The sequence below is a fragment of the Mustela putorius genome, unplaced genomic scaffold (assembly GCF_011764305.1).
Source record: "Mustela putorius furo isolate JIRA1106 unplaced genomic scaffold, ASM1176430v1.1 tig00537248_pilon_pilon_pilon, whole genome shotgun sequence".
In the NCBI taxonomy this organism is placed as follows: Eukaryota; Metazoa; Chordata; class Mammalia; order Carnivora; family Mustelidae; genus Mustela; species Mustela putorius.
This window is the reverse complement of record NW_025422387.1, coordinates 12,094,227-12,112,809: the sequence shown is the minus strand read 5'-3', so window position 1 is coordinate 12,112,809 and position 18,583 is coordinate 12,094,227. Positions and strand designations below refer to the sequence as shown.

Here is an 18,583-nt window from a genome sequence, read left to right as displayed (position 1 = left end):
TGTTTTATTTTGTTTTAAGGAGTTTGTTTGTTTGTTTTTGTACTTGAGTTTCCTGTTGCCTGATTATTTATTGCAATTCTATAGGAAATATGGTGAATGTGTTCCCAAAGTGTCATATGAGAGTATGTAATTCAGTTTGGTATAACTGTATAAGATATTAAGAAGAATGCAACTGATTATTACTTCTGAATTTTTCTTTTCCTTCTTCAGTTCACAAAAAACCACTTCAGGAAGTGGAAATTGCTGCCATTACTCACGGTGCCTTGCAGGGGCTGGCCTACCTGCATTCTCATGCAATGATTCATAGGTAAGATTGGAGATCAGTTAAATGTCAGTTATAGGACTATCCAAGGAATCTTGAAAATTAGTGCATGCTCCACTTTTTAGGGTTCCTGTGGATTTATAGGAAGCAAAGAGACTGCTGCTGCTGCTGGATGTAAGAAGTAAAGTTGTCAGAATTTAGCTTCTGTCTCTTGGTCTGTCCCAGATGTACACAAAGACTTGCATCGCCTCTGTCCTCTAGGTAACTATCCTCCAAGCAGGATGTTGCAGGAGAATTTGAGGAAGGGCCCAGCAGCCTTTTGATACAATGCCAAGAAGAAAAGAAAATTAGCCTTTCTTGCATGTATTTCTTTCCTAGCTGAATTTCATCTCCTTTTCCCGTTGTAAATAACAACTCAATCTTCTATAAAATTGTGCTGTTTCATCACGTTAAAATATTGTGCATTTCAATAGTCCACATAGATATTTAGGAAGATATTCTTGTATTTATCTTGGCAGATGAAGAAACTGGGACTCTGAAAGATTTAAATAATTGCCCATAATTTCATAGGTTTTACATAATAAAGATTGAAGCTCAGATTTCCTAACTCCTAATCCAGGCCTTTCCTCTGCCTTTTATTTTCTTTACTACAACTGCACTGTCCTCCCTCCAGTCTACTTCCTACCACTAACTTCTTTTAAATAAAGATGTTGTTCCTAATCTTTCCTTCTCTCAATAAAGAACTTCTAGTACGATTACTTTAATGAATGATGGCGGCAGTAGTGGAATATGGGGTAGATATAAAAGATCTCAGATGGCTCAAAAACAAAAGAAAACTTTGACATTTACTAGGAAGAAATGAAACTATTACCTCATAGGTTCCCCTTTTGTTTATGTTTTAATCACCCTGGAATAGCCTTTATCAGTTACTGGTACAAGAAATGCAGAACTTCCTCAAAATAGGCAGACCAAAATTCCTGCCATGTATTTGGCATATTTGTAAAGACAAAGAATGAGCCTAACCATATGTAATAAATGCTTATAAAATGGATTTAACCATAATGCTATGGGTTTAACAAAAAAAAAAAATTTATAGTGCAGTTTTGGGGTACCAAAATGTCATTACCAAATGCCTGCTTGTTTATATATGATTTTGCTGGTTCCTGTTTAAAGCCATGGTTCATTTTTTTGTGCCTTTGTTAACAAAATCTGCACATTAATGTTTCATATTCTGTATTATGTTTTATCTCCCTTAGTGTATAAAAGTTGAAAAACAAAGTTTTTAAATTGTGCTCACTATTTAAAAATAAATACCACATCTCAGATTTATTATTTTGATTTGACAAGCCAGTGTTCTAATTGAAGGTAATAGAGAAGAGATATTTTTCTGTTGTTAGATAAATAAATAAATGGTGTTTTAGTCCTCTCTGCCAATGCCTAATGTCATCTTGAGTAAAGAAACTGGATTTTGAAGAGAAGGTTTTTGGAGACATTGCTTTGGAAACATTTGAACCTTCTCATTTTCAGCTCAAGTTTTCCTCATTCTCTCTGCTTTGTCCTTCCACGGCCCATCATTTTATAAGTCTTGGTTCCTAGTCCTCATTACACCTCATGCTTTTTTTGAAGAGAATCAAGAATACATCCACATTGGGGCGCCTGGGTGGCTCAGTGGGTTAAGGCCTCTGCCTTCGGCTCAGGTCATGATCCCAGATCCTGGGATCGAGCCCCACATCGGGCTCTTTGCTCAGCAGTGAGCCTGCTTCCTCCCCTCTCTCTCTGCCTGCCTCTCTGCCTACTTGTGATCTCTGTCTGTCAAATAAAATAAATAAAATCTTTAAAAAAAAAAAAAAAGAATACATCCACATCTTCTCATTCTGAATTACCATCCTCAACAATGAATATTTTAAAATAATATTTTGAAAACTTTCTGCTGCATAAAATATCTAATAGCTTTAGTAGTAACCACTTGCGATTCTTTGTAGTAATACAATAGAAATGCAATTTTCTAATCCCTAATCCTTGTTTGTTTTGATCTTTCAGGGTCTTCTTTTTACTGTTCAGTGTTATTTTTAAAATAACACCTTCTATGTAACATGTACCCTCAAATGCCTTAGAGTTGCAGTTACAATTAAGGCAGAGAGAAAGGGTCACAGGCAAGAAAGAAAAGGTATGTGTGTAGTTGAGGTAGGTTTATTGGGTAGGTAGAGAATACAGTTATGGAAGGTTTGTTTAGTATCCAAAATTTTAGGTAATTTGGAAAAGGAAAAAAAAAAGGCAGTGACAAATGGCACCAGTTTTCCCAACATAAGAGATACTGTTGATGACTGGATTTGGCATCTGAGAATATGCTTTTTTAAGTGTAGCAACTGAATAGGTTTCCTTGTCCCGCGTCTGTCTGCCTTTTTTTCTCATTGCATTCCTTCCCTCTAAAGAAAGCTCTACCTTTTAGTAATTACTTTGACCTACCTGTAAGTACACCCAGGAATCTGGGCCCCCCTTACAACATTCGGTAATTACTAAATCCCTCTCTGGCTGTTTGGGCAAGGTTTTTTTGTTTTGTTTTGTTTTGTTTTTAATAAACTTTTTGTCTTATTAATTGCATGCTCTGACCTATTCCATAATCAAAGTTGAAAAGTAATTTTCTAACCCTCTTATTTTTTTCTATAGGGATATTAAAGCAGGAAATATTCTTCTAACAGAGCCAGGTCAGGTGAAACTAGCTGATTTTGGATCTGCCTCGATGGCTTCTCCTGCCAACTCCTTTGTGGGCACTCCTTACTGGTATGTAGAACTTAAAAATTAGAATTTTAAAATACGCATACATGAACAAGATGGCCTCAAAGCATTGCTTTTGTTTGTTTTGTTTTTTTGACAGTGTCTCACCATGTGCCTCAAATGAGGTTTCCATTAAAGGAGAGAAAACTCACTGGCAAAAAAAGAAACACTCTGACTTAGTATAAAATTTCCAGTGACTTTAAATTGTTCAAATAAGGTTGATGTCACTGTGTGTAAACTGAGCAGGATTATCAACTCACTGACCAAGCTCAGGCTTTAGATTTCATTTGAAGTTTCTTTTGAAACTTTCTCTTTTTTTTTTTTTTTTTTTTTTTTTTTTTTTTTTTTTAAAGATTTTTATTTATTTATTTGACAGAGAGAAATCACAAGTAGTCGGAGAGGCAGGCAGAGAGAGAGAGAGGGAAGCAGGCTCTCTGCTGAGCAGAGAGCCCTATGCGGGACTCGATCCCAGGACCCTGAGATCATGACCTGAGCCGAAGGCAGCGGCTTAACCCACTGAGCCACCCAGGCGCCCCTTGAAACTTTCTCTTAAGGCCTAATCTCTACGCAAGGACAAGGCAGCTTCTTTAAACTTCTCTTGTCAACAAACAAAAATACTACCTTTCAATGAAAGAAATCCAGTTTCTTTTTTGTTGTTACTGAGTTCTTTTCTGAGACTTTTCGTGGTTTGTCACTCTGACTGAAAATTTCACCCCATCTATTGAAGATGCTTTTCCTCTTTTTCATAGATAAACTGGAATTGCATTGTACCTTGGATAATGACTTATATCCCTGGATAATTACTTATCTACTAAAAAAATCAGCTACTATTTGAATTTCCTCTCTGTCCATGATCATCAAATAGCATTTACTAAGTAGTCACTTATATATAGTAATAGGAAAAAAAAAAAAAACTGATAAAGGCCCTGCCCTCCTATGGAAATCCATTCTGGACAAAGAATATCCATCACCATAGCACGTTTGTTTATTTTTTAAGTTGTAATACCTTTGAAATATCTGATTATATTGTTTTAAATAGTTCATAAGTATTTTTCATGTTGTCTATAGTTATTTAAATATTTCATACGTATGAATTCTTTACAAATCTCTGAGATAGGTACTAGAATTCTCTCCACATTGCAGATGGAAAAACTGATATACAGAGAGGTTAAGTAATTTAGCCATGGTAAAACTGTTAGATAATGGTGGAACCAGGATTTATTGAAAATAATGTGTTATTTCATATAAATCCTTGAGTGTAATGTTTATATTTTGAACATTGTTTTTCCAAATGACTTGTGTTAAGGAAATAACATCTTTATCAGACAAAATTTCAGACTGTGCTCAAACAGCTATTTCACCAAATCACTTCATTAAATGAATTTTGTTTTTAATTTGCAACTCAAGTTTTGTACATTACGTTTGGCAGGATGGCTCCAGAGGTGATCTTGGCTATGGATGAAGGACAGTATGATGGGAAAGTTGATATTTGGTCACTTGGAATCACCTGTATTGAATTGGGTGAGTAAAAGAGTCGTTTTATTATACTTTTGAGAATCACTTCTGACTATGATTGTTAATTCGTTCATCCTGCTTTTATTTAATGGGTCACTGCTACATGTGGGCCAGGCAGTATGAATTTATTCGATTTTTTTCTATGCTATTGTATAACATCAGAAGATTACTTTATCTTTACTACATTTTCATGTTATTAATTTAAAGAGCTGCTTTAAAAGAGCAGATACAGCAAATGACAAATGTGGGAATATATAATAATAAGCATTAATATTTGAAAAACATCCATTCTCCATATCATGAATGATAACTTCCCAGTAGTAATTTAATTTCGACGTGTGTAAGGGAAATCTGAAAAATAGCTGGCTTATCCAAGATCTGACTGTAAAAACTGTATTTGACCCATTTACAGAGCAACCTCACATGAAACTTCTTGTTAGAAGATGCCTGCTGCTTTAAAGTTGTTCCCCAAACATTGTTGCATTCACATAAAATTGTCTAACATACCACAGATTCTTGATTCTCTGGTTGTGTATTTTGAACTTTAATGTATCCTAAAGTCACCTTTATCCAGAGCTATACTGGCAGATTTAACCAGTGATTCTCAGGTAGTGGGGTGGATAGGATTACTGTGAAGCTGGAGAAAGGGATGGACAGTTGACCTTCCAGAGCCACTGAGAGCTGGCTCCAACACTGCCTTTATCTAGATTTTTATTTACAATTTATATAAATACGTTTATTTTTTAATTTTTTTTTAAGTTTCTTCATCTGTTTTTTTGGGTTAATTTCCTCTACTCTGGAATCCAAACTGATCCTTTAAGAATTTCTGAGCCCCAGCTTGTTTCTCAGGCTGTAGTTTTCTTTTGCCTAAAATGCTTGGCTTGTAAAGACAATTTGCGATACTTTGTATTGCATTTCCAGTTGCTTCACTGACCCCTTTCTTGAACAAAGAAACATATGATGAAGATAAAGACTTGTCTACTCTTTTTTTTAACCTTAACGAGATAATACTTTTTCAAAAATTGAGTTTCGGAAGAAGCTTTAAAATATTTAATATTTAATTTTTAAAAATAAGTAATACTCGTGGTTTATAAATCAAAAAATAGAAAAAGACATGCAGCAAAATAACTCAGACCTCTGGCCCTATTTACCCATTTCCTTTCCCACCCCTGCCAGTACATACAGGGTACCACTGTTACTAATTTCATATATGTCCTTCCAGAGCTTCTTTACAAATACACAAACAAATACGAATATACATGTATTACATTCCTTTTCTTGCCCAAGTTAAGTGATTCTGTATCTGTATATATAAGTGATTCTATATATTGCTCTTTCACTTAACAACATCGTGGAAATCTATTTTATATTAGTCACTTAGGCCTCTTTTTCAGTTTGTTTTTGTTTTTTTTAACTGGCATCATTTACTCCTCTAGTACTATGGATATACCGAAATTTATTTCACCGGTCCTCTGTTAAAGGATATTGAGGTAGTAGATTTCTTTTCTAGTCTTTTTTTTTTTTTTAAGATTTTATTTATGGGACGCCTGGGTGGCTCAGTTGGTTGAGCAGCTGCCTTCAGCTCAGGTCATGATCCCAGCATCCTGGGATCGAGTCCCGCATCAGGCTCTTTCTCCGCAGGGAGCCTGCTTCTCCCTCTGACTCTGCCTGCCACTCTGTCTGCCTGTGCTCACTTGCTCTCTCTGACAAATAAATACATAAAATCTTTTAAAAAAAAAAAGATTTTATGTATTTATTTGAGTGAAAGAGCGCACGCATGAGCAGGGAGAGGGGTAGAAGGAGCCCAATTTGGGGCTCCATCCCAGGACCCCGGGATCATGACCTGAGCCAAAAGCAGATGCTTAACCAACTGAGCCACTTAAGCGCCCCTCTTTTTTTTAACATTTTAATATTGTTTTATTCTCTCTTTCACTGCAAAGGAAATTAATCTAACTTATTCACACTGATTATGGTGGGGGAGACTCAGAAGAAATATTTGCATACTTTATAAAGGACATATGATGCACTTCCAACAATACTAAATACAACTTTACAAGATAGTCTTAAAAGTCAGAGGGGGAAACTAATCCAGATAATTTTGAAAAAGTAGAATTTAGACAGAAAAATCACTATACCAAAATCCATACCATCATAATTAAATCAATAGTACTGAAGAAGGGAAAGACTAATATCCAATAGCATAGACTATAAAACCTAGAAATAGAATAAGTCAGAGTGTGGTATAAGACAGGAAAAGCATTATAAATCAGTGGGAAAAGATGGCCCATTTGATAAATAATATAAGACAATTTGTTAATTGTATGAGAAAAACTATAATTAGTTCCTAATTTATGCCATACACAAAAATAAAATCCCAGGGGCACCTGGGTGGCATAGTAGGTTAAAGCCTCTGCCTTCGGCTCCGCTCATGATACCAGGGTCCTGGGATCGAGCCCCACATCAGGCTCTCTGCTCAACAGGGAGCCTGCTTCCTCCTCTTTCTCTGCCTGCTTCTCTGCCTACTTGTGATCTCTGTCTGTCAAATAAATAAATAAAATCTAAAAAAAAAAAAAAACCCAGATTGGTTAAATACCCAAAAGTAAAAAATAACTTTAAAACTTTTAGGAGAAGCTCTCTTCTGACTCAGTTTCCTCATCTGCAAAATAGAGATAACAATGCTACAAAGTAGATAGTATTATTATGAAGATTAATGAATTATATATAGATGTAAAATATTTATTGATAGATACTTGGGCTGCTTCCATATCTTTGCTATTGTAAACAATGCTGCAGTAAACATGGGAGTACATGTATCTTTTTGAATTAATGTTTTCATTTTCTTTGGGTAAATACCTGGGAGTGGAATTATTGGATCATATGGTCTTTTTCTATTTTTAATTTTTTGAGGAATCTCCATACTGTTTTTCACAGTGGCTGTACCAATTTACATCCCCACCAAAAGTGAACGGATAAAGATGTGGTACGCGTGCACACACACACACACACACACACACACACACACAGAAATACTTCTCTGCCTTAAAAAAGAATGAAATCTTACCATTTGTAACAACATGGATGGACCTAAAGCGTATTATGCTACCTGAAATTAGTGAGACAGAGAAAAACAAACACGGTATGATTTCACTTACATGTGGAATCTAAAAAACAAATAAATAAATAAACAAATAGTAGACTCAGACCCATAAACACAATGAACAAACGGGTGATTGCTGGGGGATGGACAAAATGGGTCAAAGGGTGTGGGAGATAGAGGCTTTCAGTTATGGAATGACTGAGTCGCAGGAATAAAAGTCACAGGCATAGGGAATATAGTCAATGGTATTGTAATAGCTTTGCATGGTGAGAGATAGTAGCTACCCTTGCAGTGAGCATAGCATAATGTTTAGGGTTGCTGAATCACTGTGTTGTACTCCTGAAACTAATGTAAGATCCTATGTCAACTATACTCATATAGATAGACATTAATATAGAGATATGAAATACTTAAAATATGGCATGCCATGTAATAAACACTATATAAATATAATTATTATTACTATTATTACTATAGGAGTATATACCTTTATGGGTATGGGAAGCATTTTTCTAAAAATGTTTTGAAAATGTTAACAAATATGATAACTTTTAGTACTTTAAAATATAAAGCTGTGTAAAATACAATAATTGAAATATAAGCCAGGGACTCATAGAAATTAGTTTCAACATATCTAACTAACAGAGTATTGGCCCAGAATTTTTTTTGTAATCTTTATATTTTTTATTAACATATAATGTATTATTAGCCCCAAGGGTAAATGTCTGTGAATTGCCAGGTTTACACACTTCACAGCACTTACCATATAGCAAATACCCTCCCCAATGTCCATAACCCAACCACCCTCTCCACACCCCCATCCCCCCAGCAACCCTCAGTTTGTTTTGTGAGATTAATAGTCTCTTATAGTTTGTCACCCTCCCGATCCCATCTTGTTTCATTTGTTTCATTGTTTCATTTGGGCCAGAATTTTTAAAGATTCCTTATAATTTACCACATTTCTTTATCAAAAATAAAAAGACAAACAGCCAGTAGAAAAATGGGCAAATAATAGGATCAGCAAGTTTATTGGGAAAAAAAAAACCTAAATGGACACCAAACATTCAAAGATACTCAGTCTTGGTGGTAATAAGGGAAATGCAAATTCAAACCTCATCTCACCGGGGCACTTTGGGTGGCTCAGTGGGTTAACCACACAACTCTTGATCTCAGCTCAGGTCTTGATCATGTCATGAGTTCAAGCCCTGTTTTGGGTTCCTTGCTGGGCATGGAGCCACTTTTAAAAACAGAACAAACAAAAAACCTTTTCACATTTATCAGACTGGCAAAAGTTCTTAAGTCTGAGGATAATAAATAGATGTTGGGAAACTACAAAGGAAACATGAACTCATTCACTACTGGTAGAAATGTAAAATTGGTGTAACAACTTCAGATTGTAAATCGACAACATCTAGTAAAGTGGCTGAGTAGTCTCAGTGACCCACAACTTCACTTCTCAGTGTGTTCCTTAAATAAATATTTATGGATGTACACCGGATGTGTGTACAAGAATGCAACCTTGTGTCAAAGCTAGAGAAGGTTGAAACAACCAGAATTCTTATCCAAGGAGGAATGGATAAATGAATTACAGAATACTATATCACCAAATCTGCATGTACCATCAAGGATATATCTCAGAAATCATCACATTGATGCAAAAAAAGCATTTGACAAAATACAGCATCCTTTCTTAATAAAAACCTTCAACAAATTAGGGGGTAGATGGAACATACCTCAACATCATAAAGACCATATATGGAAGACCCATAGCTAATATCACGCTCAGTGGGGAAAAAACAGAGGCTTTCCCCTATAGCAGGAATAAGACAGGGATGTCCACTCTCACCACTCTCACTCTCATAGTGCTAGAAGTCTTAGCCTCTACAGTCCGACAACAAAAAGAAATAAAAGGCATCCAAATCAGCAAGGAAGAAGTCAAACTTTCACTATTTGCAAATGACATGGTGGTCTATGTAGAAAACCTGAAAGACTCCACCAAAAAATTGCTAGAACTAATTCATGAATTAAGCAAAGTTTCAAGTTATAAAATCAATGTGCAAAAATCTGTTGCATCTCTTTACACCAGTAATGAAGCGCCAGAGAAAGAAATAAGGCATTAATCCCATTTGCAGTTTTGCCAAACAGTAAGATACCTAGGAAAAAACCTAACTAAAGAGGTAAAAGATCTATACTCTGAAAATTAGAGAACACTTGTGAAAGAAATTGAAGAGGATACAAAGAAATGTAAAAGCATTGCATCCTCATGGATTAGAACAAACATTGTTAAAATGTTTATATTACCCAGGGGCACCCAGGTGGCTCAGTCTGTTAAGTGTCTGCCTTCAGCTCAGATCCCAGAGTCTGGGAATCAAGCCCCACATTCGGCTCCCTGCTCAGCAGGAAGCCTGCTTCTCCCTCTCCCACTCCCCCTGCTTGTGTTCTCTCTAGCTGTGTCTCTCTGTTAAATGAATAAAATCTTTAAAAAAAAAAATGACTGTATTACCTAAAGCTATCTACACATTTAATGCAATCCCTATCAAAAGAATATCAGCATTCTTCAAAGAGCTAGAACAAACAATCCTAAAATGTGTATGGGACCACAAAAGACCCCAAATAACCAAAGAAGTCCTGAAAAAGAAAAAACTGGAGACATTACAATTCCAGATTTCAAACTCTGTTACAAAGCTGTAGTCATCAAGACAGCATGGTACTGGCACAAGAATAGACACACAGATCAATGGACCAGAATAGAGAATCCAGAAGATCAATGGACCAGAATAGAGAATCCAGAAGTGGACCCACAACTATATGGTCCGCTAATTTTCAAGAAGGCAGGCGAGACTCTCCAGTGGAAAAAAAGACAGTCTCTTCAACAAATGGTGTTGTGAAAACTGGACAACATGCCAAAGAAACCGGACCACTGTCTTCCACCACACACAAAAATAATTTCAAAATGGATGAAAGACCTAACTGTGAGACCAGAAACCATCAAAATCCTAGAGGAGAACACAGACAGAACCTCTTTAACCTCGGCTATAGCAACTTCTTACTAGACATGTTGCCAGAGGCAAGGGAAACAAAAACAAAAATGAACTCTTGGGCTCCATCAAGATAAAAACTTCTGCAGAGTGAATGAAACAATCAACAAAACTAAAAGGGAGCCTACTGAATGGGAGAAGATATTTGCAAATGACATCAGATAAGGGGCTAGTATCTAAAATCTATAAAGAGCTGGGGGGTATAGCTCAGGGGTAGAGCATTTGACTGCAAAATCTATTAAGAGTTTATCAAACTCAACACCCAAAGAATAAATAATCCAATCAAGAAATGGGCAGAAGACATGAATAGACATTTTTCCAAAGAGGACATCCAGATGGCCAACAGACCCATGAGGAGATGCTCGACATCACTCACCATCAGGGAAATACAAATCAAAATCACAATAAGACGCCACCTTACACCTGTCAGAATGACTAAAATTAACACAAGAAACAACAGGTATTGGTGAAGCTGTGGATAAGGGGAACGCTCTTGCATTGTTTGTGGGAATACAAACTGGTACAGGCACTCTGGAGTACAGTATGGAGGTGCCTCAAAAAGTTAAAAGTAGAACTAACTACCCTATGAATAACATGAATATTAGAACTAACTACACAGCAATCGCAGTAGTAGGTATTTACCCAAAGGATATGAACATACAGATTTGAAGGGGTACATACACCTCAGTGTTTATAGCAGCATTATCAACAGTAACCAAATTATAGAGAGAGCCCAGCAGTCCATTGACTAAATGAATGGATAAAGAAGATGTGGTATAGATACAATAAAATGTTACTCAGCCATCAAAAAGAAGGAAATCTTGCCATTTGCAACGATGAGGTTGGAGCTAGAGTATATTAATGCTAAGTGAAATAAGTCAGAGAAAGACAAATACCATATGATCTCAATCATGTGGAATTTGGGGCGCCTGGGTGGCTCAGTGGGTTAAAGCCTCTGCCTTCGGCTCGGGACGTGGTCCCAGGGTCCTGGGATCGAGCCCCGCATCGGGCTGTCTGCTCAGCAGGGACCCTGCTTCCTCCTCTCTCTCTGCCTGCCTCCCTGCCTACTTGTGATCTCTCTCCCTCTGTCAAATGAATAAATAAAATCTTTAAAAAAAAATTATGTGGAATTTAAGAAAGAAAACGGATGAACATATGGGAAGGGGGTGTACAGAAAGAGGGAAGGAAATAAACCATAAGAGACTCTTTTTTTAAACAATTATTTTTATTAACATGTAATGTATTATTTGCCCCAGGGGTACAGGTCTGTGATTCATCAGGCTTGCACAATTAAAGCACTCACCATAGCATATACCCTCCCCAATGTCCATCACCCAGCCACCCTATCCCTACCCCCAACCCCCCAGAAGTTTATTTTGTGAGAGAAGAGTCTCTTGTGGTTTACATAAGGTGCAGCGGGGGATGGGATAGATGGATGAAGAGGTTTAAGGAGCGCACTTTTTGTGATGAGCACTGGGTGTTGTATGTGAGTGATGAATCACTGAATTCTGCTTCAGAACGAATATTGTACTGTATGTTAACTAATTTAACAATAAATTTAAACTTAAATTTTAAAAAATCTAACATTGAATATTTAATGAACAAAGAAATTTGCAAAAGTTATACGTACAGTATGATACTAATTATGAAAGTTTTATAAACACTTCTTTATATTGTTTGTGTATGTGTTAGGATATATATTAGTATATACATAAATATTTTTTAAAACATAAGAACATGGATGTAAAAGATATAATTTCAAAACAGAACATTCTCTGGAGAGAGGAAGAAGGATAAAGTTATATCTACTATATTATTTTTTTTGGAAGAAAGAAGTTCTGAAAAAAAGAGAAAATACTGATTAAATGAAAAGTATCATAATGTACAAATTTTTATGTATGAAATATTTAAGAATTTTAATTTTTAAATAAATTTTATTGGGAGAGGGAGAGAGACAGGCTTTCCAACAGACACCGCACCCAGCATGGAGCCCATTTGGGGCTCGATCCCACAGCCCTGAGATCGTGACCCCAGCTGAAACCAAGAGTCAGATGCTTAACCAACTGAGCCACCCAGGCACCCCGAAGAATTTAACTTTCGTTTGAAGGAAAAAAAAACACAAAAAGACTTTTTAAAACAAATAAATGTACATTCCTGCAGTGAAAACAAAAAACCTGCCCTTTGCCTAGCATAGAGTTAGCAATTTGGAATAAATTTTAAAATTAGACACCCTGGATTTGAATTTTGGCTTTACCAACATTAGCTGGCCTTTGTTTATGCACCCCAAATGGCTGCACTTATACCAGCAGGGCACCCATGTAGTCTAGCATGTGAGTGATACCTTTTGAAGTTGTATAACATGTTCATCCTGAATGTGATTTTGGACGACTTTCTCAACTTCCTTGAGCCTTAGTTTTCTCACCTAAGTAAAAATAACAATACATATACTCTGAATATTGTCACTTCAATAAGATAACATATGTAAAGTGTTTAACATATGCCTAGCACAGAACAAAGGCTCAGTAACAGCTAATTGCATTTGTATATAGGATTATTCCTATTTTTGCCATTTATATTCTAAAATGAACCAAAATTATAAACTGATGCCATAGCAGCAACTCATCTGTTACAAAAATTTAAGAGGATTTACTACCTAAGTTGAACTTTACAGTTCATCAGTGTCCACCCATTGTTTTAACAAGTTTTTTCTTACCATAATCTTTCTAACGTGGATTCTGCCCTTTCCAACCTTCTTAAATAGAGCAGACAAGTACCTTTTTATGATGATTAAATATAACATCACATCACTTTTTGTACTGTATGGATGTAGTAATCACTGAAGTTTCAAACAGCATTTCACACTGGGTGAAAGAGGTACTTATCCCAGGAAATACTTTTAGAACTTCCTCTCTTGAGAGAGGCTCTGGAATATGCTTAATTTCTTATTTTATTTTTTATAAAAATGAATTAAAGTATGTATGAAAATACAGTCTCTGCATCAGCCTTAGATTGCCTTCAATGATTTACTGAATTAAAAAACAAAGTATCCATCTCCTGAATTACCTTACCCTCCACAATGGCTATTCCTGCAAATTGACAGATGATACTATTGAATTATGCTTACAAACATAGACTGTGTGGTCAGACAGGCTTAAGTTCTAATTCTAGCTCTGCCATTTCTTTTTTTTTTTTTTTTTAAGATTTATTTATTTATTTATTTGACAGAGAGAGATTACAAGTAGGCAGAGAGAGAGAGAGAGAGAGGAGGAAGCAGGCTCCCCGCTGAGCAGAGAGCCCGATGCAGGACTCGATCCCAGGACCCTGAGATCATGACCTGAGCCGAAGGCAGGGGCTTAACCCACTGAGCCACCCAGGCGCCCTCTTAGTTGTGTGACTTCCATCAAATTATTTGACCCCTCTGTGAAATTTACATAATAAGAACCCCTACCCTGGGGGTGTCTGGGTGGCTCAGTCAGTTAAGCCTCTGCCTTTGGCTCAGGTCATGATCCCAGGGTCCTGGGATTCATCTAGCTCCCTGCTCAGCTGGGGGCCTGCTTCTCCCTCTCCCTCTGTCCATGCCCCCACCCCACCCCTGGCTTGTGCTTGTGCTCTCTCTCTTTTTCTTTCTCTCTCACTCTCGCTATCTCTGTCTTTATCGCAGGTAAGTAAGTAAAATCTTTAAAAAAGAGAGAGAGAAGAAGAACCTCTACCCTACCTTACTGGATTGTCTGGATTACATGAAAATATAGATTTAAAGTTCTTATTATTATAATCCCCACATAGTATACTCAATAAATGTACTCAATAAACAAACATTAACAACATTGTCCTGATATGTATCATATTTCATCCAAAATTTTAATTTACATTTTAACATCTCTTTCAATGGGGAGGTTGAATAATGCAACAGCATTTTATAATTGGCAGCATTTTCTCCAAGTTACACATAAAATTGTGGTGCATCTTAATAGTAGTACATTTTATAGTCACTGGCATCTTAGATTCATAGAAAGATGGAAGTACGTGCTCAGTTAATATTCATTGAGTAAATTTGTTACCAAAGACATTTAACTTATCAAGAATTATTCAAAATGCATTGTATTGCTAATGCAAAAGACCATACAAGTATCTTTTTGACCGCTTTTCTCTTTATCTCTATCTCTGTAGCATTAGTCTTGTAAATGAACATATTAAAGAAGAGCAGTTTTTCACATGAAAAAAGAGTAACTGGCTGCCTATAAAACCCTAAGCAATGATTTCTCTAAGTTTTCTATATATTTGATATACTTTAAATTCTACTTTTAATGTTGAAATTACCTTGAAAGTTGTGGATAGTGTTGTCCCCTTTCCTTACGACATTTCTTCTACAATACTGTGTATTTTTTTAAAGGCTCCGTAATCTGTAATTTAAATTGCTGAGGTAACATCGAGAGGAAGAAGATGATAATGTTACTGGCACTATCGTTCTTTCCTGGATCAAGCTCTATAGTTCCTAAGTGGTAAAGCCTGTTCCACAAATTATTTTTTGCTAAATTAATTTTCCACTGAAGAACTAGTTAAATGCATCAACCCTCTGAAATCTTTGGACACTGAAATTGTCCAGTCAGCAAATATTTTACTTTTCAAGATTATTTCAAGAGAAGTTAATATGGTATTCATTTGTTTAACCGAAAGACACTTGGTTCACCTGCAAAGGTCATGATAGAAGCTGGCAAATGGTCCATTAGCATTGTCAGGGAATTTATTGTGCTCAGAAATAAACTCTCCGGTGGGGAAAAATAACACAAACACATAAAAACATAAATGTTGTCATGTAGGGTTTTTTGCCTAGGGTTTTCATATCCCATATTAGCCACTCATTGTTGATAATAAATGAATGTGTGATGGTTGTTGGGGACAGGCAGGCATATTTACTCTTCTTAAAGCTGCTGATGGTTTTTTTAAAGTTTATCGATTTAAGCTTATTTATTTTTTTAGTAATCTCCACACCCAACTTGGGGCTTGAACTCACCACCTCAAGATCAAGAGTCACATGCTCTACTGACCAAGCCAGCCAGTCACCGCCCCCTCGGCTCTTTTTTCAAAAATAGCAGTACAGTCTATCATAAAATGCAAAGGATTGTTGAAAAGGCACTGAGACCTAGTGAAAAGAACCCATTTCTTGGATTCTTACAAGATGGGTTGAAATCCCGATTTAGCCACTTACCATGTGACTTAGTTTCCTTATTTTAGGCTAACTGAATCTCAGTTTCTTTAGCTGGGAAATAATGCTTAGAATAGGACTCTCCTTGCTGAGCTAGTCTCAGAATCCTGAATGACAGGTAGCACCTGGTTGAGTGCCTGACCTGCGGTAGGAATTCAGTACATGGTACTGATTACTGTTACCGATAATTATTATGGTTTTCAACCGCATTCGTTCATAAGAAATCGTTTGCCACAAAAACTTGGTCATTGTCTTTAAATAGAAATCATTATTTTTTTCCTTTTAGTTAATTCAGTTTTTTATGCTCCCACCCTTTTCATTTCTTTTGAGAAAATCTGAATTACATATTGCAAGGTGGCCTCAAAAGAACTCCTAGTTCCTATTTTTGCTGCTCCTGTGGAAGACTGTATGCAGACCACTGTATTCTACAGTAAGGGTTGACAAACTTTCTGTGAAGGACCAGATAATAAGTGTTTTGGGCTTTGCAGGCCATATATTCTCTGTCATAACTACTCAGTTCTGCTGTTATAGCATGAAAACTGCCATAGATAGTGTTAATAATAAACGTGGCTGTAATTCAATAAAACCTTACAAAAACAGACTTCTAGGTGAATTTGGCCGCAGACCATAGTTTCCCAGTCCTCGCTCTATGGTATGCTGGCTTAGCAAGGAGTGCCGCCACCATAGCTCAGAGGATTTATGTGGCTGAGGCCATCTGAAACTAGTATTTAGCAAATGCTCCTCAGACCATAGAGCCGTGTGGCATTTAAAACACCTTCAGTCACCTGCTTCTCTACTGCAGCTCCTCTACCGTCTTGTGGCTGGTTGTCATCGTCTTCACAGCAGCATTTGCTCCTTAGAGTGTCACCATTCCTGCTTCAAGTCCAAGCTACTGCCCTTCTTGTCACTACTGAATGGGGTCTTGCTGTTGCTTTTTGTTCCTTCATCCTTTTTCCAAATTTGTATTCTCTTTTTTTCTTTAGTCCCCCTTCCTGACTGTTTGTCTAGTACAATTCAGTGTTCTTCTGAGCAGCTTGAGTTTTATACCTTTTGCCTATAAGTGAGAGGGTTCCTCTCCTTCTGGCAGGAAATGAAGCCATCACATAGAATCTGATGAGAGCCCCAAGACTTAGTCACTCCTCAAATAATTAACTAAGGGAATCACCATATGTATAGGTAGTAGAAAGGAAAAACATAATTTGCAGTGACAAAATCTAATAGGACCTAGTCTGAGAAGTCAGAGAAGGCTTCCCTAAGGAAGTGCTTGTAAGCATATAATAAACATTAAATAAGTATTTATGAAATGAATGTAAAAATGCAATTATATTTAAGATGAAACCTGAAAGGTTGGCAAAAATTAACCAGATAAAGCTTAGGGAATGAACATGGAAGGGGAGTCTGGACAATGGAAGCAGTTATGTGTGAAAGGCACTGAAGTTGCTTCTCTCAGTGAAGCAAAAGATGACTTGAGAAGAGTGGGGAAGCATTGCTTCTCAGAATGAAATAACAAAGGTCTCCAGGGTCATGTTAATAAAGACAGATAGGCTATGTGTTTAAGGACTCTGTTCTAAGAATGATGGTAAACCATCGATGGTGACATGGTGAGTTCCTCCTTCCATGTGACTTCAAATACTTGGAGTTGTCAGAAGGCCAAGCTCTAGAAACTCTCCACTGTGTACCTCCTGAAAAAGATAGATAAATAAATAAATAAATAAATAAATAAACCTGAACCTAAACCTGAACTCCTCTACATTTGAAACAGATATAAATCCATTTGTCCATACTACAACTCTAAAAATTTCCACTTGTGAACAGTCCATAGTCCATGCCCCTGTAATACTGGTAGCTATGTCATGAGTATATAGTATTCTTCTGAGAGGCTAATAAAAAATATTTATAGAATGGTATACTGTGCATTTTAAAAGTATCAGAGAACATTTAGACAAGACTGTAAGAGGCCCCTCCAGAGTATCATGCATGAATAACCATAGTCGTCTCCTGCCGGGGTACTGCCAGTGACTTAAAGTTCACTACTTTTAAAATTGTTCATTCCAAGTTTTGGACAGTTTTTGTTTTGTTTTCTCACCCTGGCTTTTCATAGGTTCATCCTTCTGAGAGTCAAAATGTCTTTTGTGTTACTTCATAGAGTAAGCCAAATTCACCATTGTAAAAGTGCTTGAAAACCAAGATGTTTGATACAGCCTGAGAATTAGATTATGAATTACAAGGTGGGCCTCTGTAAAGAATCCATTAAGATAAGCATGGTAGGATGAGATAGTGATTTTTCTTCTAGGGCATAATAATTAGTAAATAATCTAAAACTAACTGCACTCAGAACTAGAGCCTTGATTTTTTTTTTTTCCTTTGGTCAACAAATCAAGCACTTAATATGTGAATAACACTTTATTATATATTGCTTGAGGAATAAAAGCATAAGAAGAGTACTAGGGTTGTAAGATCTTACTCATAGAGCTAATGATTTCTTTTGAGAGAAAAGATTTTATGTTTATGTAAGTGCAATTGGAGAGTACATGCCAAATAAGCAGTATACTAAAATAGAGCTACAGAAATTCCAAAAAAAAGATCAGGATGGGCTGAGATAGAATAAATCCATTAAGAAATACCTAATTTCACTGAGTTTCTCTTAAGGCTGGACCAAACTTGATTGTGATTTACCGCCACCCCCGCTTCCT

The 18,583-nt window shown here is 36.5% G+C and overlaps 1 protein-coding gene across 2 annotated transcripts in view; it reads left to right on the top strand.

Moving 5' to 3' along the window:
* Positions 1–18,583, top strand: part of TAOK3 (TAO kinase 3) — a 182,679-nt gene that overhangs the window by 107,126 nt on the left and 56,970 nt on the right. For both annotated transcript variants that reach the window (XM_004753331.3, XM_004753332.3), the window contains exons 7-9: positions 211–307; positions 2,930–3,043; positions 4,467–4,558. In XM_004753331.3, the coding sequence (XP_004753388.1) occupies positions 211–307; positions 2,930–3,043; positions 4,467–4,558 (303 nt within the window). The remainder of the gene's footprint in view (positions 1–210; positions 308–2,929; positions 3,044–4,466; positions 4,559–18,583) is intronic.